Source organism: Harpia harpyja, chromosome 9 (assembly GCF_026419915.1).
Source record: "Harpia harpyja isolate bHarHar1 chromosome 9, bHarHar1 primary haplotype, whole genome shotgun sequence".
In the NCBI taxonomy this organism is placed as follows: Eukaryota; Metazoa; Chordata; class Aves; order Accipitriformes; family Accipitridae; genus Harpia; species Harpia harpyja.
The window spans coordinates 12212743-12238562 of NC_068948.1; the positions used below are offsets into that span (position 1 = coordinate 12212743).

General features: G+C 42.4%; 1 protein-coding gene and 1 long non-coding RNA gene across 7 annotated transcripts in view; one reads left to right on the top strand and one right to left on the bottom strand.

Annotated features, from left to right (window-relative positions):
* LRP3 (LDL receptor related protein 3) overlaps positions 1 to 17216 on the bottom strand; it is a 28239-nt gene extending 11023 nt beyond the window's left edge. Inside the window, exons 1-4 of one of the 6 annotated variants that reach the window (XM_052795418.1) lie at positions 16947 to 16980; positions 13022 to 13355; positions 11696 to 11743; positions 5662 to 5800 (exon numbers count right to left, since the gene is read on the bottom strand). In XM_052795418.1, coding sequence (XP_052651378.1) covers positions 5662 to 5675 — 14 coding nt within the window. In that variant the 5' untranslated portion in view covers positions 5676 to 5800; positions 11696 to 11743; positions 13022 to 13355; positions 16947 to 16980. Of the gene's footprint in view, positions 1 to 5661; positions 5801 to 11695; positions 11744 to 12654; positions 12678 to 13021; positions 13356 to 15234; positions 15275 to 16946 lie in introns of those variants that run through there. The other 5 variants (XM_052795414.1, XM_052795416.1, XM_052795419.1 and 2 more) reach the window with 5 other exon arrangements.
* Positions 16122 to 21403, top strand: LOC128145418 (uncharacterized). Its single transcript, XR_008236469.1, has 2 exons — positions 16122 to 16542; positions 18371 to 21403. It is a non-coding gene; the product is annotated as an uncharacterized LOC128145418 (long non-coding RNA).
* Positions 21404 to 25820: the final 4417 nt, after the last annotated feature.

Genomic DNA, 25820 nt, shown 5'->3' on the forward strand with positions numbered 1-25820 from the left:
AATCACAGGTGCCTAGGAGTTTCAAACATCACTGAATAAACACAAATGCTCTGAAATACAGGTGTTCTAGTTCTGATATAAAGTTTTATATATAATAGATACCATAGCAGTTATAAAATTTCTTCTTCTAAGGGCAAGAGCAAAGTCAAAGCAGTTATGTTCTACCTCATGCAAACTAATCAACAGACATATTTTGAACAAATTTTGCTTAGGTTAAGGCATTGTCACTCCACTCCAGCATCGTTTTAAATTATATTGTCTCCAACTGAAGCAAATTTTGCCCCCTTTAAATTGATGGTGATTTTTACTCAAGACCAAAAATATGACATATTTGAATGAGCCAGCAACCAACCTCACCACAAAAACCACTCCTTTGTAAAGAAATATGAAACAACGTGCATACATATCTGTGCGCGTATAAATATATAAAATTGGTTTTCACTTTATAATGCATTTGGAACAACAAGGCTTTGTGTAAGAAGTTTCTGCCATGCTAATCTGACATTAAATAGCTGACTGGTTTATTTTACCTAGAGTCCTGAACAGTGCATTCAACCTCTGCTACTTCACTTCTTTCATCATCTGTAATTAGATCCAGCGCTGCTGCTGTTACAGTCTTCTGAAGAATAATTTAATCCTGCTACCCACAAAATAGAGTGCGGGGACATTTACTTATTCCATTCAACTTTCTCTAACTGGAATGCAAATTTTTCTGTCAAAAGGATTAGCCCAATAGTTGAATGACCGAGGGAATGCAGTGGAAATAAGGGACAAAGTCTTGTGCTCCTACTGCTTGTAGGACTGTACAAACATCTTACAGCCTTTGGAAGAGTATTGAATGAAGTCTGTAGTTACGGTTCTTGAGGGAGGGCTCAGGCCCTTTGTATCCAAAACCCAGGTTATTTTCTGTGATTAAAACAAGAAACAGAATCAAGTGGTACTGAAACTGAGAGTACTAATGGATAATGTCACCCATATCTCATGCAGCACCAGTCAGTACTGAGTATTTTTAAACACCTTGGGCAGGGAAACACAGAGCTTGGGAGGAAAAGCAAAAGAAGGGTCAGTTCAGTCACTAAGCTTCTCCAGCAAAGCACGTGTCTGAAGGAGTGAGATGTGGACCCAGAGGTCCATCCTACCATGCAAGCTGCAGTGCACAGTGGCACTAAACTCCAGTCCTTGCACCCCTCAACCACAGCCTTCCCCACCACACTGCAGCTGCTCCTTGGGATGGATGCAAACATCCCCTTTCACCCACAAGCTTCACTTACAGGCAACACTCCTCTGCTCTGGCATCTCAGCACTCAATGACGAAGGGAAGGAGAACCTGGCTTTCCCCCAGGGTTTTTTCCCAGAGCACACAGCCCTAGTTCAGAGGGCAGGGAGAAGAGGAACACTCAGGCACAATACTGCAGGAGTCAAACGCTGGTATTTTGAGCACTTAGAACTGCAATATTAGCAAAGTACAGAACCCATCACTGACAAACAGAACATCCTTTAAAATGCTTGTCCCTTAGGCTGTTCTTACTGTTACCTGTGATCTTCTACACAATACAGGAATAGAGGAGGAGACTGGTGTAAAAGATCAAAATTATCGGACCAAATTTTGCAGGTTTGGTTTCTTCTGAAAGTCGCTATTCGAAAGCACTAACTCCAGTTACTTTGCTTTTGGAATGCCTCTTCCACAGCTAATTCCTTTTAAAAAAAAACCCTAATTATATACAAAAGTACAAGGATAGTTTATTAAACACTGGAAGCATTCAAACTCTGAGGATCAGAACAACTCAATGAAACTGACAAATGCAGCACTAAATCTGTTTATACAGAATTCTGCAGAAATCATCTGATTTTTCTTTCAGTGGTATGATACTGAAATAAGGCTACCTCCAACACTGAGCAGGACTCCAGGAGCTTACAGAAAATTACAGGATGGGCCATGCATCAGATCTTGCCTGTAAAATTACTCAAGTGAAGCAACAGTAGCCTACAATGGTATTTTCCTATTAACTGTCGAGTGTTTTTATGTTGCTGGCAAGAACTTCATTAAACCAGCTTATCATAAATACTCATTTACACTCTGAAAATATGAAAAAAAACCTGCTACCTGAAAAACTAATGCTTAGCAGAGCTAAGCTTTTTGCCATCTGCACTGAAAGGAGCAGTAGCAGCTAGAAAATAAAAAGTACTTCTATAAATAATGTAGGGAATTCCCTACGACCCTCTCAGTAATTTAAGCACGAGGAACTACAGATTAAAGGGGGGGGGGGGGACGGGACAGCATTCTTAATAACTGGAAAAGGACAAACATGGGATGATGAGGAAAACGAACAAAAAAGGGTAAACTGTTGGAGGCTCAGCAGATGTAAAATCTGAGTGAAAGTAATTAGTAAATAAATTTTTTAAAATGTCCAATTTGGCCCTCTAAATCCATTAAAAAATTGGAGAATAAATATTATGGGTAGATCAGTAGAGCACAGTCCCAAAATAACACAGACCAGCCAATTAAGCAAGAAAAGTTACTTCTATTTGCCAACCTCTCACAGCAAGAGCAGACTGTGAACAACTGATGACTTAATTGGCTCATTAAAAACTTCTGCTTAACCACTGAAGCACAAGGACCTTGAAGTCAGGAAAGCTCTATTCTACTCCCAGCTCCCAAGCACCAGCTAACTGTGTAACCTAAGGCAAGAGACACAGGGGCTGTGTTTTCAAAAGCTGAGCATGTGCAACTGAATGAAATAAATGGCTATTATGGGGTTTTTTTCCAATTAATGTCAAGTTCTGAAACATGGTGAGTTTGGTAAATAGACAACGAAGCAGTCCCTTTAATTCTTCATAAAATTACAGACCAGCAAGCCTTTACATGAATGGGCCTCAGTTTTGCTCAGAAATTGAAACTCAAATGGTAACTGAAAATTTCTTTTTTCAAAGCCAATGATGTGAATCACTGAAGTGAAAGCCAATGAAGGTGATTCCCCCCCAATTAATGAGACAGCTTGAGTGGATCACTAAGTAGATCACTTCTCAATGCTCTTATCTTGAATTCTAAACACGGAGAACATTTTACTCTCGGTCCCATAAATTCCTCTAATAAAACGCAATTCATTTATACTCTGCCACATCAGGTTAATTACAACCATCCGGTAACAGCAACTGCTAAACAAAAATGATTTTGATCTTTTCTCAGATATGAGGAAACATACACACATAAAACTTGTAACTGCCTTTGTACCATCCTTCACTAAATATGACATCTTTATCTGATCTTACAGGATTTTTATGTGGCCCTTTGTGAAAATAGGCATAAAACCAGAGAAAACGGGAGGAAAAACCAAGTAGTTTCCAAACAGTAACTAGCAGACTGATTACCTGAATCTAAAGTGACACAACATAGTCCTGGAAAGCAGTAGCTACACACTTTTTCCGAGGTCTCAACAGCACCATTCCATCAGACACATAAACTTGGAAGAAAGTATTGGAACATGTATAATTAACAGAGAGGTGTAAGCACAAAGAACATGTATTTCCTGTTCTTGTGAAGTCTCCCTCAAGGATTTCTAAAAAGTAAACTATAAAGCAAAACAATAAGCATGGAAATGTGAGGATATGAAGAAAATCAATACACACACGAAAGGTAGATATTAAGACAAAGCTTCTAAAGGAGATGCGCACAGGAGCCAGTACCTTACATCCACATGTAGATCTGGGCACTGTTCTATTGAAAGCTGCTGAATAATAGGTTTATAAAAAATGACCACTGACTGCAAATGGTTTAGAAATCAAAACTACTTCCAATTGCAATTTTATCCCTTAATGACTCCTGCTGTATCTCAAATATGATACTTATATAACATTGCTGTCTTACTGTCAATGAGAATTCAAGATCAAAGGAAATGCAGTCAGTGTAAGATAACACAAAGGACGTGGGGGTTTTTTAAACCTTTCAAAATCCAGATGTTATCACCAAAACTGTGTTTGATTTTCCTAGGAAAATTTAAAAAGCTACTCTTTTATGCCCTTATCAGCACACTATTAGGACAAGAAGCATACTCAAGAGGAAAAAAGGGTTGTATTTGAACCCTCTTTCCCAGTTTGCTTATATCATGCTAGCCTAGGCAAGTCAGCTGCTTCTTTTACGTCCTTGGCATTATGAGGGCTACAACCTTCCAAAGAAATCCTCCAATGCTGTAACATTCTGCATTTCATTCACTGGAGTGAGTCATTCCAAATACATTTATAGTCAGAATGTAGCACCACAACACTACTCTTTAGGATGTAAACACATAGCTCCCATTGTTTGCATGTGCATAGGAGGGCAGGATATGGCAGTGATAAAAAACCCATTGAGAAGAAATCTTTCAAATCATATTGCTATGCACACATCTAAACTGTATACACACATTATTACCACTTTCCTTATCTTATTTTCCTTTATTTCTTTAGCCTGTTCCACTCGTACTTGCAGAAGAGAATCCTAATTCTAACTGGGAGCTCTGAGACGTTTTCATAGCATAAATTGCAACACTAGTCTCCAGAGCCAAGTCCTGTGTCTCATCTGTATGCTTCCTCAGAGTTTCCAACAATCTCTGCTTTGAAACAAATTCCCCAAGTCCAATACAATTTAATGGGGTTTAAAAGCATGTTTCTATTTATGGATCTCAAATGCTGGCAGGTATCTACTTCCTTACTTTTGATGAGTAGTTCCTATTTTGAACTACGGATGGTGGAGCCCTCCTATTATTCCATCTGTGGCAGATTTGTTTTTAATTGCTGAGCATCTGCAGTTGAAGAGGTTTGCAGTCCTTTTAAGCAGCTGAGCAAAGAATGAGCAGATGGTGTCAAATACAACAGTACTAAAAACCAAACAAAAACCCCTTTCCTACGTTTGCTTTTTCTTTCTTTTTTTTAAATAAGAAATTGTTGGTTTGAGAAGGATACTACAATTAGCCCAGAGAAATTAAGCATTGCAGTATGCTGATATTATAGCCTAAACATTCTTAACAGAACATTTGTAATATGTTCTAGTCTTTTCCGAATAGTATTTTTATAGAATGAGCGGAAATTGTGCCACAAATACTAACTATTATTTAATTGTCGGAAATAAATATTAAGCAGAAAAGCATGTGTCTTCTGGTTAACAAGTAACAATAAGCAATGATTACCTTCAACTGTTAATTAAACATAACACCATTCCAAGACATTACAGAAAAAGCCATTTTTGCTCTAAGAATTTTACGTATCCCACTGAGGCTGTTCCAGGTTTTATAGCCTTCACCTATTCCTATTTATAAGCAATGAAGAGAAGGGGGACTATTTAATGTGAGTAAACGTATCACTGTTTCCCACCTCCTCGTCTATCAGAGGTGGATGAAATCTCACACAGGTATTGTGAAGATAAATGTATTAAAAGACTACAAGTGAGTTGCACTTAAAATAAATAATGGATGTCAGAAGTAGCCTGCAGAAACAAGACACAGTGGAACATTTCTAAAATGAGAGGTGCCCAACCTGCAATCATGCTCCAGTGTAACCAACTTCAGCTTCCTTCAACCATTCAGCAGCTCTGACAAGCAGCCTCATACTGGTATATCAGATAAGAACTCGCATTTTGTTTTATTTCAGCAAAGCAATCCTTTATCTCCATGGACTATCAAACCATACCTAATGGTTATCATGTCTCCACGATCTCCTTGAATGTACCAGCTGCAGTTTACAGCTGGAGGATAGTTCAATGGCCAAGAAGGACTATAGATGACTCCTCGTCTCTCTGTGTGCTGTTCCAGCTCTCCACTGCAAGCACCTGTTAATAAGAGGGAAAAAAATATTATTGTTAATGCTTTGCCTAATCAACAATTCACATTAGCTACAAGAGCTTTCATCAATTTCTGGGGATCGCAGACAAATGAGAGTCAACAGTTCTATCCTCTTACTGCTTTATTCCCTGCCTCGGTTTTTAATTAAGACACCCGCTCTAAGTGTAGGTAAGCATAACCTGCATTTCAATGCAGCATCAATCAATAACCTTGTATGAATCCACCAAAGGCTACAATCAATATTACTGCATGGATCTGCCAAGAGGATATAATACAGAAGGCCTTCTTACCAGTTTCCCAAAGTCTAGGTATGTCACTGTCCTGGTTTCAGCTGGGAGAGAGTTAACTGTCTTCCTAGTAGCTGGTACAGTGCTATGTTTTGAGTTCAGTATGCGAAGAATAGCACTGTACCAGCTACTAGGAAGACAGTTAACTCTCTCCCAGCTGAAACCAGGACAGTCACCCAGTGACTGAAGAACATCTATATTCAGTGTAAAGTATCTGGATGCTCATTTTGTTGTAACATGTTTCCTGGACATGTTGTTTATTCTCCTAACCATATGTCAGACCTGAAGAGTTTGTAACGGTTAAAAAAAATCCCCAACAAAAAAGACACTGAACTGGACTCCAATGTCAATTCACCAAACATTACTAAGTACTCTAAATTCCTTCTGAACTCCCATTGATAAGACAAATTTTCCGGACAGGGAAAGGAGCAAATAGGGCTAAATAAAGCTCAGTATTTTCAAAGCACTTTCAGATCTTCCTGTGGAAAACAGCAGGCCAATTAAGGCTACATCACATACTTATAATTTGTAATTAAGCAATTCAAAAATGAAAGTGAAATGTTCCAAGGACAAGTGGGAAAGCTGTTCTGATGGGAAAATGTACTCTCAGCAGACTACAAGAGGGGAAATTCTGTGTAATGCAGTAGCTATTCTGAACATTCTCCAAAAATATTTTTAAAACTATTTTTAAAACAAGTTACTATCTAGAGCATGACTTGTAGACTGCAGCTGAATATTCCAATTTTTGACAGAAGCTTACTTTCTCATAGCTTAAAAAGGTGGCAAGGAAAAAAAAGGTCGCCTATACCTCAAGTTTCCTCATACGCATACACGTCCAAATATACTGCATCATAAATCACAAATTTATAGTATTGCTTGAAATTCAGCCACATAAATGCATCATTTTCAATTCACAGTCAGGATCAGATTTAGCTGCACTGGAGGGATGGGGTGAAGAAGTGCCGGCAAAGCTGCCTGGCTGCAATCAAGTCAGGTAGCAGGGCTGCCCGCAGAGCTCCTGGCTGGGGCTGGGGCCAGGCTGCAGTATCCCCCCACTAGTAAATCCGTGCCTGGCACTATTCCGTTTGTTCACAGTAAGCGCTTTTGAAGTGAGAGCCACAGGAATATAAAAAGCACAAGGTGAGTAACTTACCTGAGGCAAAACATATAAAAAGTCATTATTTTTACTCTCCAAGCAGGGCATTCAACTGAAACATATGCATGTAATTCCTACTAGTTTAAAAGGCCACAAAAGCACACAGAATACATAAATACATGAAAACATCTATTTTCCAAACAAATATTTTGCAGTAAAGCACTTACAAAAAACAAGAACATTTTTGTTATCACATTTCTAAAACCAGAGAGGCTCCGTGCTAGATGCTGGCAAAATACTGAGATGCAGATGCAACTACAGAATTATAAAAGCAAACTTAAGACCCACAGGACTTTTCAACTCTAGTTCTCAGTTTGTTTAGGTCTTTAAAAGTGCTCCTCACACACTTGTCACTACATCAATGTATCATAACAGCGTAAGAGGACCTAGAGCTAGCAACCACATAAAAGAAGCTGGAAAGACTGCATTTCGCAACTGCAAGATTACTAAAACTTCTCAACAGGAAGGAAACAGAATGCACAAAGCAGGAAGAGCAAATGCACCAGACAGCACTATCCAGAGGCTTCCACCAACAGCTCTGCAAATATTTCTGTTCCCCTTGTACCAAATACTGTTCTGGATTAATATCCCTTATTCATAGTATATGCATTAGAACAGAGAACAGAATCATAATTACACAAAGCTTATTTTAGTTTCCACTCTGAGGAAGTCCCACTGGCACACTGGTGACTTCGCATGAGCACCTCCACTCACGCATTCATCAGTGCAGTTAAGCAGAGCTTTTATTCTCCCAAATATTTGTTTCACAGTTTTAGGAAGTATTTACAAAGATCCTGAGCAATAGTTATTTGAAGTATGCCAGCTTTTTTGAAGTAACATCACTAGCATTTTTTCTTTTCCAATAATGTAAAGTTTCATAATTTGTAAGCAGCGGATCTGATGTAACATGACAATTCAGGCTCTCAGTAAGAAATTATTTTTATTAACACTGAACATCTGCTACAAACATGGGACATGGAAAGAACAGACAAAAGAAAAAGATTTTCCATTTTAACAGAAGAATTGTAGTTGTGAAAAATCTAAGGACATGAGCAAAGTAGGGCTACACTGACACTATATGCCATTTTGGGCAGTCCATCTGGCAATGGTCATTGTTGCTCAATATTCTCCCATGGCTTTACCCCTCTGAGACACAGCAAGCATTTCAGACTTGCCCTGCTCAAAATTAAAAGGACAACTACTTTGCTCTTACAAAGGCTCTTGGTTTGAATGGACCACTAATCTGAATTCATATTGCCAAAACATAATTACATTATTTTCCGGATATGTCCACAGTCCCCTAAACCTGTTGGAGCAAACTGGGGACACACACCCATCCACCCCCCCAAAACTACTATTGTGTTTACCCAAACCTCACTTAACTGCCTTATGCTTCCAATGCCTTTCAGTTCCCACCAATGCTCCTTACTATGGTATTTGCAACGTATCAATAGATCTCCTTCCTAACCAGTCCTCTGCCTCTTTACTCCTTGTGCACCGACTGCTGTGGGGCAGACAAGGTGAAGTATACGAGCACTGCTTTCAGCAGCTGTTCTTTCACCTACATAAATTTTGAAAGAAAAATCTGTGCTAAACAAAGTGCTGGCAACAAAACGGAAAAACCACACAAGGGCACAATTTTGTAGTGTTGGGGTTTCTGTGTCAAGAAAGGGGCCCCACTTCCCTCCTCAGCTCCTGGCCATGAAGTATGCAGAATCACATACATGCATAAGTATTGTGTTATTAAGTTGGGCTTCAGCATGACAGCGTGATTCCTTAAGGAAAATAAACAAAAGCCTTTTCAAATTGCCAAAACATCTAAAGGAAAGGGAAGTCTCTAAATAGAAAGGTACAGTCCTGGATTCTGAAGGCCTTATGATCAGCAACAACACACAAGAGCAGTGACAACATTTTTTCAGCAACTGTTCTATAACTCTACTTCTGCAGCCTTTCTGCACAAACCCAGAAGTGAAAACCCAATTTGCTAAAAGCCCCAAACAGCTGACATTTTCCACATTTATAATTACTGAAGAAACGTAAGAGAATACCAATCCCTGGATTAGCAAACCAACCCACCAAAAATCTGACTGAGATGGTACTTTTTAAAAAAGATAAATTCTGAAGACAGACAATAATTAATCTTTCATAGATTAAAAAAAAACTTTAAACAAATGCCAGAAAAGGTTTAAGTTCAGAGTTTCTCTCAAGCAGGCATAAATCTTAATGAGGCTCTTTCTGTGATAATCAAATTGATTTCATCTACTGTAAACAGCAGCAGATTCCCCCTGCCAGTTAAATATGCCACAAATACTTGCAAGATTGTTTCCAAAACTTTATATGAATAATATTACTCCCATTTTTGCAAAAGCGACTGTAACAGAACAGACGTCGAGCTCCACCAGAGGACAGTGCTGGGGGCACTAAACTGTGCAGGAATAAATTTTCAGACAATCCCAGCAGAAAATAAATCCTGCAGTTTCACGCTCTTCTGCGATGCCCCAGGGTCTGCCCCAGTCCCAAGGGACACATCCCAACCATCTGCTCTGGGATACGGGATGGTTTGCACCTGCCCCAAGGAACCTTCTCTCAAAACCGAACACTTGGCAGTATACACTTCCTCAGGAGCTATCTGATGGTCAGCAGGAAACTCTCCCCGAGTTCTCCAAATGCTCCCTCAAGGAGGGCTTGCACACGTCGCTTAACGCAGATCCTTTATGCCGGTAGAGAGAACAGAACTTAAGGCTGCCCTTCATTTTATCCAGTCTCCAGCAGGCTGCTTCTGCCCCGATATCAGAAGCGGCAAAGGCACAGCCCAAGGGTTCAACTCGCTGATCTGACAAAATCCGAGCTCACGCCCCGCTGGATCAACAGGCTGAACTGGCTCACTGTGAGCCGGGGAAAGGCGACTCAGGGAGGACTGCTCCCTGTCAGCAGCAGCAGCTTTTCCGGCTTAAAGTCGTTGTATGAATACAGCCGAGACGGTGGCTCGACCTGCGTTCTCCAGAACTCATTATTTCTGCTATTACCAGCTTTCTGAAAAGGAACTACACTGTACCTTATTGTAGAGATCAATGCTGTAATAAGCTGCTTTGTCAGGAGGTGTTTAGGACAGCAAGCATTCCTCCCAACTTTCATCAGGGCTCCTAAGAAACATCTCCTGTGAGACGATTCCTGGCAGGGTCATCTGCCTTACGACTGCACTATCCTAACCTGTTACCCTCCAACGCACTGGTAAGAGAAGCTACACATGGATCACACTATTGCAATGACCTTTTATGATCATTTTTCTCCCCTGCTCCAGTTATGCTGTCTTGAGACAAAGTAGCTCAAAACTGCATCAAGACAAGAAAACATGAAGGCTACAGTACTCTGAGGTTTTCAGCATACTTGAAAGAATAAAAGCCAAATGTTACAACTCTGTTTCTAGCAAAAGAACAGCATTAGAAAGCAGCAGAGCCAACTGTATGAAGCACTATATATTTCAGGCGAAGGCGGTATCACCAATCTAGGCCAGCCACTGTATAATTACTCAAGTTACACTCTGTAAACTCACATACCATACAGCCAACGGATGGCAAACTCCATCAAAAGCCAAAGAACCATCCAGGCAGAACAGACTAGGACATAGATGACATTCTGGATTTTTTTCCGATGAAAGAATGGAAATACTGTGTTGCAAACAACACATCCTATATGGTTCATCAACACTTCCCCTAAGCTAAATTTAAGGAAGTTACCTAATCATAAAATTACTACCTTTTCCTGATTTAAAACTTCTCTCAAAGCCCAATGTTGACTTGAACGCTCAAGCTCCCACATGAATCAATCTACTGCCTTAGAATTATTTTTGTGTTTTCCCATTTCCTCTCCTCCTGTTTCCCTTATTTGGTTTCTCTGTTTTAATTTTAGTTGCAACCTCTTGGGGCATAAAGTATGCCTACCAACGCGATTGTGGATTTACAGGCACAAGAGGGCCCTTATCACTAAGGGGACGCTGACTGCAATGTTCCGGTAATGTCCGTAAGTCACAGTATAATTTCCTTCTCTATAGCAGTACTAAATGCTGCAATTCTGGTTGCATTTCCACTTTTGACATTCACAAGACATTTTTAACATTCTTGTTTTAGCTCCCTCCGGGAATGGGCCACTGTCCCTGGCTTGATATTCTCAGGCACATTTCCTAAACATCGAGTTTTCCCCTGAACATATCAGCACGTACTATGACCTTAGCCTCAAGCTTATGATTTTTTCCTGGCACACTGACACTGATGGAGTCTGTAACCCCAGGAAGACTTAGAAGTCCTGAACTTCCTAAAACGTCACTGTTACTCTCTCTCAAACAAAGGTCATACTCTTTTGTTAAAAGATCTCATCACACAGGGAAGAAACTGTAACAACTCAAAAGAACAGTAAATACAAATAAGAAAAGTACGTCTTACCTAATGAGGTAACAGCACTTTCTATTTTCCCAGTCAGGAAGAGATTCACTGTGTAAAGACAGAAAAATAATGTTGATACAGGTTCCAGTGGCACAGGGTGGCAGTCAATAGTTAACCATTTCTAGGTGTTTGCTGGGGTGTTAATATAAATACATTACAGTCTTCCAACAAGAACTTTGCTTATCTACACAGGCAAGTCATGTAATCAGCTATTATCCTTCACTGTAGCTATAAAAAAGTCAATACACACTGTCAGTTTAGTATCTGTCAAATACGCTAGCAAAAGAAACAACTGCCAATCTAGTCTAAGTTGTCTTCTGTAGGATTTTTTTTAATTGGGGAAGTCAGAAGAACAATTACACTGACACATTAATCATCACGGCTAGTCACTTTACCTGCTTAAATGCTGGAAAATAACTAATGAAATTATTATCTTTAAATATGTCTCCTCTGAACAAAGCAATGTTTGTTCCTCTCAGGTAAATGTCACCTTGAAAATAAACTGCTAAAGCTAGTATGATTACCTTGACTAATCAAAGGCAATGAAGTTTTCAAAAAGGTCTACTGGTAAAATGAAAACAGGATGAGGCGGTGCTTGCAACACGCATCTGCCTTACAAATTAGTCTTCAAATACTCTTCACTTTCTCAGAAGTCTCCTCTCACAGTATATACCATAAGAGTGATCTGGCAAGAGCAGTTATTGCCAAAAAAAAATTCTCCTGTGTCATTGTTGCTCCAGAGGTCAGCATTAACATGTTGTTCAGTATTAGTTTCCCCATACATTCTATAAGGCAGTTCTCTAACAATTACAGCGTATTTCACTAACTGCTCTCATTTTAGCAGTATTCTATAATCTACAAAGACAGCCTATTAATAAAATTACAAATGTTTAAAAGAATTAGAAAGGTTTAAAAGGTTACCAAAACTTAATTTACAACATCCCAGCCCAAGCACTCACTTTGGCTTTATTTTGCATGTGTTAAGTCCTAAATCTTTTTATAGCTGATCTGTTGGCAAGCATTTATTAAAAAAACAACAACAACAAAAAAATCATTAAAAAATGAACAATAGGAGATGAGAGGAAGAGAAACTGTCCCTGTTCCCAACAGTCACTTCGGAAGCTGCTGACAATTAACACCATTTATGCCTCAGAGTAGCATGTACGAGTGCGGGGCCCCATTGTCTTAGACACTATCCAAACACCACAAAACAATGACCCTTGCCCTGACCACCTTCTGGTATATCTTAAACCAGCACCGGAGGAAAAAAATACCTAGCACTAAAGGGGTGGAAATAGAAAAGCTAAAAACGACCCCTTAGCTTGCCAGTTTGAGCCCAGTCATGGTTTTCAGTCAGTGGTGGATCTGAACTATCACCAAATTGCAGCAGCCCGGGTGCCTACAGCAGTCCTTCCCTGACTTACATCTAGATGTTCACAATTTGGAATTTTTCCCTCCTGAAGCCAGAGCTCCAAGAGCTAAATGCAGAGAGTGATTTCAGCAGGCGCACAGACTGCTACAGACCTCAGGCTGAGGCCAGGCCCTGCAAACCAGAGAGAACGACTGCTCCTGGTGTCACTGGTCGCAGAGCACATCTGGGTACCACCACAAGGGCAAGGGCAGCGACTTCTAGATCCTTCTAAGTGGTTGCAGGATTGAGCTTTCAGTAATGCACAAGGGAAGGAGAACACTGTGGCTTGAGAAGGAACAGGTCTGAGTTGTAGATTTGTGTCAATAAGCATTAACATGATGTTCAAAGGACCTTAACGGCACTGATTTTATTACACAATTAACGTACAGTAACATTTGTTATATGATAATAACAATGTGCCATGTAATTATTTCCTTTGTTTCACGGCGCTAGCTTGCTCCGATAGGTCAGTAAGCATACACAGGAGCAACACTACCATCCTGTACCAGGAAACAGCTTGGCTCCATTAACTCTTGCTCTGTGACAGAGCAGCACGTCTGTTTGTGACAAACCTTGGATCACAGCAATAACAGCGACACAACATTTTCTCACGCGGTATTAAAGCGCCGCTATTCCTGTAACCATAGTAATATAGTCATAAAGACTGAGAAGAAATTAACCAGTGATTAAGCCACAAATTTAATTTAATGAAAATTAAAATAATTTGTTTTGCTCCAAAGAAAGTACATGAATATACTCTGCATAACTATTATCACCACAACTGAAAGGAGTGTTTGAAGATGCATCGTATGGAAATGTCCGGGTCTGTACTACCATTCTACAATCTTTCTTCCCACTTCCTACCCAAACCTTCCCAATGGCCATAACAGAAGATGAGCTCCCAAGCAGAGGTTCCCTCACACGGCTGATGAGGGGGCCCTATGCCCTTTAAATGGAAATAAGTAGCATGAAGACAAGGGGCGTGACAGAGTGGAATCAGCAGACTCAGAGCCACATTACTTTCTTCTGAGGACTGTCAAGCAGACAGCCCTAGTTTGCTACCAGAAGGACAGTTATAGACAGCTTTGCACGCCAGACCTGGCAGATACCCAAGACAGACAACCCCCAAAAATGCTCTTTTACCTCTGCAAATGCAAAACATCTATTGGCTGCTGTTGCAAGCTCTTTGCTCTCATTTTCAAACTCTTTCACACTGAGAAGTCAGCAGTGAAGAACAGTTTTATTTTAAAAAATAAAGTTTAAGTTTCACATCAGGTACTTTGCCCAGTGACTGAATAAGCTTACAGTTTCCAGTATCTGTTTTCCTCGCTCTCAGTCTCAAGACCGTCAAATCAAACCACAAGAACGCTGTAAACCAGCATTTTCTGAAGCACTCGGCTCTCAAAAGTGTCAGAGGCCCAAAAGAAAGAACAGCCATTCCCTGCCAGTTTTCTTGTCTCTTACCAAGACAAAATCTTGTCAAAATAAAATAGGCGAGAGACTGGGGGTATACCAGAAAGTTTTCTAGATGGTCTTTTTCTTAACTGTTGGGCAGAGTTATGGAAAAGCCAGAAAAAACAGAAGCAGTTCAGTTGGCTTGAACTCCATGTAGGAAACTTACTGTGCCATTCATTTGGATTGCTAAATAATTCTCAGGGTGAGGTTTTCAGCTGGGAAAGGAGTTATTTGGATCAAAAGGGAAATTTACATCTTGGCACCTCCGAACCAAGTGACAGCTACCAGGCTTTTCCCACAGCCAGAAGGAGAGACATCAGCTTCGCTGTTTTGACTACTTCCTATTTGATAACTTTCTATGTCCTCCAGAATTTCTCAGGAATGAGAAACAAAATGGCCTCGTGAAAGAACAGTTGCAACAAATCCAGTTCCAGTCTTTGGAGCAGCAGTTTACAGACAAGGTCACATACAGCAATGGTCAGTGGCAGTGCATTGATACAGACACCAAACACCACATACAGCCTACAGGAAAACAAAAAGTAAAAGAAAAGAATGGCAAGAAGCAAGAACCAAAAATAAGGACGAAAAGAAAGGACAGACAAACAGGAAGTAAAACACAAAAATAGTTAAAGCAGCAGCATTATATTCTTATGGGTTCACTGAAGCAGAATACCTTACAAGCTTCCCACCTCTCATGTTTCTCAACTTCCACTACTGTCAGTTGTGCAAGGAATAGGAATAATACATTCCAGCTGAAAAGAAGAGCCAGACAGTGAAATTCTAGAAGTCATAGAAAGCAGAAATCTACTAAACTTTCAACCTGGCATTACCCAAAGCTAAATACAAGAAGTGTTCTCACTTAAACTCTGGAGTTTACATAATCTTTTGTTATCTTATTAGTCATTTTAATAATAACCGTCCTATTTCTGTCAAATAACAAAAGCTTTAACAAAGGTCTGACTGGGCCACAAAAAAAAAAAAAATTCAGAGGTATGGCAAAAACTTGTATCTTTCTCTAACTTTAAATAAACAACGCGGCAGACCTTATCCTCATGCTGTGCACATCTCCGACATCCCTTTAAGTCTCTGCAAAAAAAAGTTGTGCTAGCTAGAACAGATGTTCAAACTATTTTGTAGTTTAGATAGCTTTTTACGTTGCACTTCCGTTAATTAAAATAGATACATTTGAAGTAACCAGAGCAGCTTTTAAACTTCAACTTCCTACATTTTTCTAGGCAAGCCCTGATGTTAAAAAAACACTTCTACAAAAATAGAATGAGCAGTCTGGCCACAGATACCCACTTCTGATCATTTATGTAACAAATAGTAACTGTCATTTGGGATTATTAAAAAAGAACTCTAATCCACTTTATTAGCAAAGAGCTGTGGTTTTAGCCCACTCTAGTTCGAGAAGCTGTAACAGTTTACCAAACAACCGTCGGGAGAGTTCAGAGCAGCCCCAGCACCGCGAAGCTGCACACGCCGCTTCCGACGACGCTGCTCCACCAGAATCTTTCGGCAGCACGCAGGAACGGAGCAGTCAGCTTTAATAACTCCCGATTTCTACGCGCCCCTGTTAAACACGCGGGGCCTTTCGCTCGCTCGTTCCAGTCACAAGCGCCAAGGCTTCTCCCCAACAAAAAAACATCTTCCCTGACAGAAAGGGCTGACAGACTGGAAACCAGTAATACGCATCATCACGTTGCCATAACTTAACACCTGCTGCGAAGCAGAGCGGAGAGAAATTGCTTCAAGCAGAAGGGAGGGAGGAGAGCAGAATATGGCAGAGAAACAGGGGAGGGGAAAAGAAAAAAAATAAAATCTTTTTCCACCCTGCCCCTCGGAGAGAAGCGACGTGCAGGCGAGCAACGCGACCGAGCGCCGGGCAGGCGAGGCGGCACGGCGGGCCGTTTCGTAACCGCCGCGGGAGCCGCTGCCCGCACCGCGCCTCGCAAGAGTTAACAGCCTGAGGAAGGCACCGGTGATGCCTAAACTTCCCCCCCCCCCCCTCCCCTAAGCGCTCTACGGGGTTCCCGTAGCGGTTCCACAGCCAAGGGCAAAAGGCTGGTTTCCGCAGGGACCGGGCAGAACTCCGCTCGGCCTCACCCCCCCCCACACACACACCCCGCCGGGGAGCGGCCGGGCACGGCGAGGCGGGCGGGCGGGCGGGCGCCCTGAGGGACCCGCGGCCGCGCCGCCCCCCGCCCTGTTAGAAAGCGGGAGAGGGATCCGCCGACCCGGTTCGGCGTGTCGCCGTCGTCGTCCCGTCCCGCTCCCCGCCCCCGCCAACTTCCCGTAGCGGCCGAGGGGGCCCGGCAGCCCCGCCGCAGGTGCCCGCCGCCCCCGGACCTGCCCCGCCGCGCCGGGGAGCGGGCGGGCCGGCACTCACCCAGGCAGATGGCGGTGAGCGGCACCAGCGCGCCCTGCCGGAGCTCCGCGGCCGCTGCCTTCTCCATGGCGGGTCGCCGCCGCCTGCCCTTCAGCGCGGGGGGAACCACGGCAGCTCCGCGCCCGCCTCGCCTCTACGCCGAGCCGCGGGAGCCGGCGGCGCGGCCAGCCCGCGGTGCCCCGGCAGGCCGGGGGGCCGGGAGTGGCGCGGCCGCCTGCCGCCGCCGCCGCCGCCGCAGCAGCAGCAGCCCCATGGCCGGCCCGCGCTCCCCGCTCCGGGGCAGGTGGAAGAGGACAGACCGCAGCGCCGCCGCTCCGCCGCCGCCGCCGCCCCACGTGACAGGCCCGCCGTGCAGCTGCGGCGGCCGGGCCGGAGGGCGCGGGGAGCGCCGCCCCGCTCCGCGCCCCGCCGCGCGCACCTGAGGGGCCGCCGCCAGCCGGCGGGCGGCGCAGGGCGGGAGCGCGGCGGCCGGGGCGGAAGGGAAGGCGAGGGCCGAGCACCCGCCCGCGCGGCGCCCGGGGGCGCCGGGCCGCCCGGCTTCCTGTCAGGCACGGGGCGCCCCGCTCCCGCTGCCGCCTCGGCCCGGCCCGGCCCCCGCGGAACATGGCGCGCCCCGGCACCCGCGCCGGGCAGGGCGGGCGGCGGCGCGGCGCCCCGCAGGGGCTGCCCTTCCGCCGGGCGGGCTGCGGGGAGCCCGCGGCCCCATGGCGGGAGGCCGCGCCCAGCGCCGCCGCGGCCCGCCGGCCCCCCCTGCCGGGGGAAGCGGCACCGCGGCGCGGGGGGGGGGGGGGGGGGCGGGCGGAGCTGCTCCCTCCCCGCGCCCCGGCCCGGGGCAGCCGCGGCCCAGCCGAGCCGGTGCGTCCTCGCCTGACAGAGTTCCCCGTGAAGCTGTGCTGCGGGCCCGTAGGCGACAGCGGGGGCAGGAGGAAGCGGCTGCCGGAGCTGCCTCGCCTCCTCCGCGGCTCGCGACAGCGAAACGCGGTGAAGGTTTTAAAGCGGCTGTCGTCGGTAACGTGCAGAGGGAGAGGAGCCCTCCCCAGAAGCTCGGCTGTCCCCGGAGCTCTCCGCTCCCCTCGAAGCACGCTGCGCGTCGCTCGTCCGAAGGGATGGGACCCAGGTCGTTCCAGGCCCTGCGGAGCGTGAAACCGAAGTAATCTGCTCACACCGACAGGGTTACGTATCCACAGCAAGGCAGCGCGCTCTGAGTGAATATAAGCGACGTAAAACCATCCTGTTCCGCTGAGAACGGACAAAGTCTCACGTGTTTACAACAGGCAGCGAGACGACAAAGTTAACTGGGCGCTTCATGAGCAGAATAGCAAAACAGCGAAAGACGCCCTTGTTCAGGTGATGAACTGCTAAAATGAACCGGCTCTGCCTCACGGATTTCCTGAACTTTTCATTGTTTTCCCACCTGCAGGTGCTGGCATCCTCCCCCAGAAAACCAGTACCAGCTCCTCTGTTGGTGGCACAGCTTCCCTCTTCCAAGGAGCAAAGCCCCCACGGAGCTGCCACGCTGCTCTGACACGGGTGCCACAGCCCGCTTAGCAGCAGCTTAATTCTGCTACAGATACCAACAACAGAAAATTCTGTGACAGCACCTTTTCTTAAACCACACAAATGAGGGCTGTGCTACAGGGCACAGTTTAATCCTCCAAGGCAAAAATGAGGTCTTGCTGCATTTCACTATAAACAGAAAAATGTCCCTTACGTGCTTTAAAAAAATTGCATCTTTGCATTCTGTGGCTGTATCACAAGAGAGATACCAGACGTGCAGTCTATGGGTATTTACAACAGAAACTCTCTGATCGCTAAATTAAACATCGCTTGGTAAAATCAACATCACAAAACAATAACATATGTTATTGTACCCCGTTTCCCATGAAAGGGATGCAGTTCCCAAGTAAAATTCGTATTTAAGGGGTTTCCATCCAACATTAAGGTCTAACTGTGCTTACGACACGCGCACACACACACGGACTCAAAAGCACTGGCTGACATGCCCTCCAGGGCGAGTTGCGGTATGTGCAATTCAGTTATAAAAACAGGGACTCAGTTATTCTGTCATCGATGGGTCCACGTTCAGCTCTTCACTCTGACTAGACCTGGTGGAGTGATCGTATCAAAAGGGCAACATTCTTGGGGAAGAATAGGAAAAGCAAGAGATGGCAGTAAGAGGAACTGGGATGCCAAGGTAAACCGGAGGTGTTTGCCAGCAGTGAACATCGCCTTTTAGCAGCACGCACACCATGAGTAAGATCCTTACTAAAGAGATGCAACAACATAAATTACAGTCGCTATGCTATATTGGAAGCTTTGTACTGTTTCAAACTTCTGATTGTCATCTTAAGAGTGAGGTTTAGATCAGGTACTGCCCAAAACCAGGTTGAAAATAAGCGCGTGCGAGAATGCTAATAAGCTTGTGTAATAACAAAAGTGGATGCTGGGAGGGAAGCGAGTGGCTGTGGGGGGCGCTGGGTTTCCCGAGCCCGTGACAGGTAACTCACCCAGCTGTGTACATCACCAGGTCTCTCATACCAAAGGGCCATTTGATGCACACCCAGATACACATTTGGACAGGTATTTCAGATATTTGTTAATTATGCGTGCCCCATCAAGGAAAACAACTGTACAACTCTAAACGTTTGTTTGTATCGTTGACATACGAGAGAAAAGCATACTTAATTTGCCTGGGGTGCTGTGCAGTTTAAAAATATTAATTAGAACTATGATCCTCATTTGCCCATAAGCTCATGAGTGTAATTTTAAACACACAGCTCAGTTAAACAAATACTTTCAAACATGTCTACAATAAAACCATTCCACAGAGCTAGGGTCATGGCACCATATCTTGTTTAAAATTAATCCACTCAGCAGAAAGTTTCAGAGTCAGATTTGGCCAGGGAAATAGAGAAAAAGACCAAATTATAACATGGGAAAGAAAACACCAGGTAAGAAAGAAAAGGCAGAAATGGATGAGAAAATACCAGGCCAGGCTGAAACTATTTAAGGGCAATGGTGATGACAGATGCTTTCTGGAGTGTCTACAGGAACCAGATCGCGTTGGATGTAGAAAGCACATTAAAGTCGAAGCACAGACTCGGGCTCCCTTTTGCTGATTCTTATTTGACAGTGAAAAACTCTGGCAGAGTAGTGAAACAGAGGGCTAAGGGCTTTAATGCCTGGAAACACCACAGTTCACCAAAGGACATCTCTCAGCACACTGAGATACTGCTTTAGGCCTTTTTATTTCAACAATATAAAGTGTGGCTACGGTAATGTCTCGGGGGTTCAGGTGATCCTTATCTTTGCTGAGCTACAGACTTGTGCCTTATCTTAGCAGCCCTTTGATGGAATTATAATAATTGTAATTCACATTCGTCTATCACTCTGGATCTTAATGGATGCCTAATGGATGACTGGCCTGAGGATCAATAGTATCACATCTTGTCTACTTGGGATGAGAGAACTGGATGTTAAAATAAATACTTTTACTATGCTAAAGATGCAGAAATAATGAGCGGATCAATACAAACAAAGTTTACCCATAGGTGAGAAGGCCCCGCACGCAGCACGGATGGGACCCGACTGTTCTGCAGATGCAGCCTACTTTACAAGTACATGCGTCTGCATGCTTTTTAAGTAGCATAATAAATCACACAACATTTTCCACAACTAAATTCTTCCTAATCTAACCAGACAATTCTTAAACCTTTAATGGGCCTATGATTGTAAAATCATTTCGTCTGGGTTTTTGAGCAGTAATCTTCAAATTACGGGTCTGTAACAGCAATAATGGAATGTGTCATAAAAGAGTTTTTCCTCAGTGAGTCTATTATTGTAATAAAATAATGTATCTAGTCACCTCTATATTCCACATTAACCCTTTTTATGATAATTATAAGTAAAGTGCATCTCTCATTTCCATTAAATAATATCCTTGCATCTCACTGAAACAGTAGACTATATAGGACTGAAAGCAAAGCAACAGATGCACATTCTTTTTTAGCAGATTCTATCCATGCCACTAACTTGTTGTTAAGATAAAACCCACTCGGTTTAGAATTATTCCTATACTTCGGTGTTCACGTAAGACTAACTGAAAATTCTGAGTCCTGATTTTCAGTTACATACTTTTGTGTTCACAGAAATATATGTACAAATTAGAAAATTATATATGAAGTTACATATACATATGCTCCAGCAGAACCCATTCTAGGTGCTTTACTTCAGGATGATTTACAGATCATTTAAAAATCACTTTAAAAGAGTTACACCAAGCTGAACCATTGTTGCAAGCCAAGTGTCAAGCCTTCATATCCCGTTTCATTAGTAGAAGCTAAACATATATGCTGGAGCTACAGGCACGTTCATTCATTTTAATGCTTTTGACAGAACTGGATCACAAAAAAGTCATGTAACACCACCAAAATAAAGTTCTGATAAAGTTTTACTGAGTGTAATCAAAGGATATTACAAGTTATTTTTTAAAAGACACAGTAAAGCGATGAAGATGACATAAAATGATACAGCAATGTTGACAAAGAGATTATGGATTTCATCAATATTAGTGCTAAAAATGTTAAAATAACTTGGAACCTTATCCTGTCCATGTGAGTAATCTCTGTCTTAGTCTGACTACATATAATTTTATTACATTTTCCATATCAGTTCCCGCGGTATCTGATTTTTGTAACTCATAAAAGCTTATGCTTCTTTTATAAGCATCTCTTTCTTTGGATTAATTTGGTTGAGATTTCTTTAAACTAAGACTATAATTTTACCTGTTCCACAAGTACTTTCCATGCATTTCTCTCTTTCACCATAAATCAGTTTCAATGCAAAGGTAGCACATACAGACTTGTGTAGATAAGCAAGCCTGCAATCACATAATCACCACCGTTCTCTTTTGAAGCCTGGCATTAAAGAAAAGTTGGTTAGAAAACACTAGGTGTGGCAACATGCATTATTTGTCTCAACCTCACACAGTTTACCGCTAGTTTTATTTTCACAAGGGTTCATATTGCACCACCATACAACAATATCTGGCTGGATTTTTACATTTAGTGACAACTACATTCTCCCCGAAAGGGAAGAAAATTCTCAAGGGTACTTCACTGCACCGACTTTAACGCTATTCCTGTCTTGATCCATTATAGATCATTACTAAACTTCACAGTGAACTATTTTCCTTATTCTTCTTTAGGAATTTATTATTCATGTATTCTGTGAAGATCTGAAAAAAACCCTTTGTAATTCACATTCATTTTATGAAATGTGATGGGAATAAATATAAGCATCTTGGTATTACAGAAAAGCGAATCCAAATTTTTTGATGGAGAAATACTATAATAAGATCACCAATGTATAGGCATTTTTCCAAATAGAGTGCAAAGCTGTGATATTCCTCTGTGACACTCTGAACGTTCAATGAAATCCTGAATTTGTATCAAGCAGACCAGATTATGAGTAGCAATTACATTAGGGTAATTGCTTGAAAAATAAAATAAAATCATTCTCTCTTGAAAGGGTTCAGTTGTCTTTGTAACTACTATCAAGGCAGCATTAATTACATGTTCATTTTTTTAATATTTGTAACTTAGCTCTCTTAACAAAACTGAAGCTCTACATAACCTGCTCCATTAAGTAAATTAGGTCTCATTTTTATTTAACAGTGTTATTGAGATCAGAGTTTTGAAACATGCAGCATAATTACAGAAGAGGATTCAAATTGTCTTCATTTCCAATCCTTACAGACATAATTTGAGGAAGTTCATCAGGGTTCCTTATCAAAATCGTTAAGCTGCACTTTATCTGCAAGCTCCACTGGACAGCAAGTCATTCTGGACACTTGAAAGAGAAAGTCAGGCCAAGACCAGCACCGATTTATTTCTCTCTTCTTTTTGCCTTTAAATATTTTCAACATGATTCAGTTTTAAAAGTATAATCTCATGGCACTGTTTGATGCCAGCAATTATGTCAATTGTTTCACGAGGCTCTCGTCTATCACCTGCCAATATACACACCTCACTGACTGCAGTACGCTCCCCAGCTCTGCTTCCCGGGATCCTTTGAGCACCTTCCCTGTCCTGCCATGTTGCACAGAAGTTCTGCAGCTTACACAAGTACAATGAGTTCCTACAAATTTCACTTGTGACTCCACAGTAAAAGGCTCTTTCAACACCGCACCACACCTCCTACCTCCCCGGTGACTCTATCATTTAATAACTGTATTTGGATTGATTTAAACTGTGGCGATGCTAGTTTCTGTTATCTACATACTATAAAAGCACCGCAAGACAATGCGAGTCCCCTGATCTACTAAGATGCTAAGCTGATTTCTCTCTTCTGCCTGTTCCTTCATGCCTATTGATGAGCTGAGTTTGGATGTTTTAGTTTAGTTTACGATAAATCCTTTTATGCTTTGGTTATGCTAGGGGCTTACCCTCTCTGGTAGCTGGAGTCATTAAAGGATTTACTACTCTCCTTGACATACAAAATCTTCGGTAAATGAGGGCTAAAGTAACTCAGAAGTGAGTCTCTTCTGCTTGTAAATGATAGAAGAGCAATGCCAAAATAAGGCTGAATCACATTTCAGGTGTGTGAATGCGTTTTCAGATTCCCCTTCACATACAGAAATTCAGGGAAATAATGGGCTCAGTAAGGCCTGAACTTGTCTTTATTACTTTACTTCTTTTCTACAGTAGAAAATGAAACAAACTATCAATACATTCTTAGTCAAACATGCACTAGCTGCATGAATTACTACAGACTTATTTTAGAATTTAAGTAGGAGATCAAACAGATTGGAATTAGAAACATGAAAGCTCCTCTAAATCACAGGATGAACACAGTGAATGTGCATTAAAACTATCTCCTAGGGAGAGAACAAATATTTTCTTTGCTCAGTATGTATATTGTTATCAGAGCAGATGAAAATAGCCATATGAGGTTGCTCAGCGACGTGCTTCCAGCCTCCAATTCTGTTTTTTTTTAATTAAAAAAAAAAAAATAGAAATTAAATAAGGTGTTGCATGGACTCCAGCATATCTAATAAGGATGCATGGAAAAGCAAAACATATAATTAGGACTGAACAGACACCTTCAAATGAGTTCAGCAGCTGGCTTTTGTACTCTGTGGAGAAGGGCTGGACACAGCTGCAACGCAGATGGAGAGGCTGCAGAGCAGCTCCCCTGTCACGCTACCCTGTAGTGTTCCCACCGCCAGACGAGAAAATTCTCTCTGGTCTAACATTACCCATTGGTTGGGAACAGTAATAATTTTTAGAGCCGTCTTCAATCCATTCTTATGACTGAGAAAGTTGTGCAAAGACTTAAGACTGATATAAATGAGCCAGAGCATGAGGTTCAGCAAGCTGACATTTGAGTAATGGTGCAGCAACTCAGAGCTGGTGCTCTGCCAGTGCCACCTGCAAGCACTGGGTTAAAAATCACTGCAATACCCACAGTACAATTCTGAACTGGACTCTTGAGTGCTGCAGCAATTCCACTAAACCGAATATAGTTATAGTTCATACTATCCAGTATACTTACAATAGACTGCCATTTTACTTGTATCCAATTACCAGTTCAGCAGGAAAAGCACAACAGAGGGTAAGGATAACCAAGCTTCTCATCCTTCATTGACAATTAAATAATTTTTCATTTTCTTTCTGCTACTCATTGTGTTACCAATACCTAAAACGTAGCTGCTATGGCTACTCTTTTTCATTAAAATTTGGCCCAGACACTTCCTTAGAGGCTTTATTTGGTCCTAGAGAATGTAACTTGTGTTCCACCTGTCTCAGGGGTTACCGCTAACACTGATTTATGGCTTAATTTCCCTTATTTGTCTACTATTGTTATATTTTTAAAGTTCCAGTGGCATGTTTTTGAGTATAAACTTCTGTTAAACCCATTCTGCACAAAGCATTGCACTTCTTATTCGCTGCAATAGCCCACATAGTTTTAAAAGTCCTAATGATTTTACGGTATGACAGTATCCTTGGAATTGGCTAAAATCATTATTACTAACAGTTCTTCCATGTTTTTTTTCCTGTAAGTTCTCAATACATATTCATAGCACAAAGATTTTGGGGTTCATAAAAGTGCAAATTACAGGTTATTTCCTAAATGATTGCAAAGCTCTTCTTAACATGCATAGACAGAAAACAGCAAAAATTTGGAACTATGCATCAGTGAGGCTGTTCCACAGGAAGAATGAGAAAAGACATAAAGGAATGCAGGAGCTCACCTACAAAAGTCTCCCTGTTTTCCACAGGGATAATACAGCCAGAGTCATTGTCTCGTATTAATAAGGACACAAGGATGACAATGTATTGGCTCATCAGGACAATAATCTGTTCAGCTAATTTCACTAAAAGTCAAAGCAAGTTTAAAGCACCAGGAAACAGAAATTCCAACATGTGCTCACATGTGAATGTCAGATCATTATGCAGACTGTGTGTTGATACTTACCACATAAGGGATACAGGACATGTAGAGTCCATTGCTACTAAGTCATGAGGTATGTTTCCATGATACAAAAAGCTCTGCACTCTTCACTGTGACACAGTGAATAAACAAACACTGCCTCTCTGGCACCTCAGTGATTCTACCAGCTGTTGGCAGCAAGAATGGGTATTTATTGTGTAAATAGTGTCCCAAACAAAAACTGGTAGCATGTCATCAAGGATGGTGGGCTAGTAGCTACAGATAGGAAATTATACCTGCCCTGAAGGTGTAATGATTTCATCTGTGTTCCTTGCTGCTTACGCTATTTTTTAGTATTGAACAGTGTACAAAATCTCTAAAAAGTAAAAGCTGTCTGAAGCATGCAGGTGAACTCTACCTGGTTAATATAAAACCTA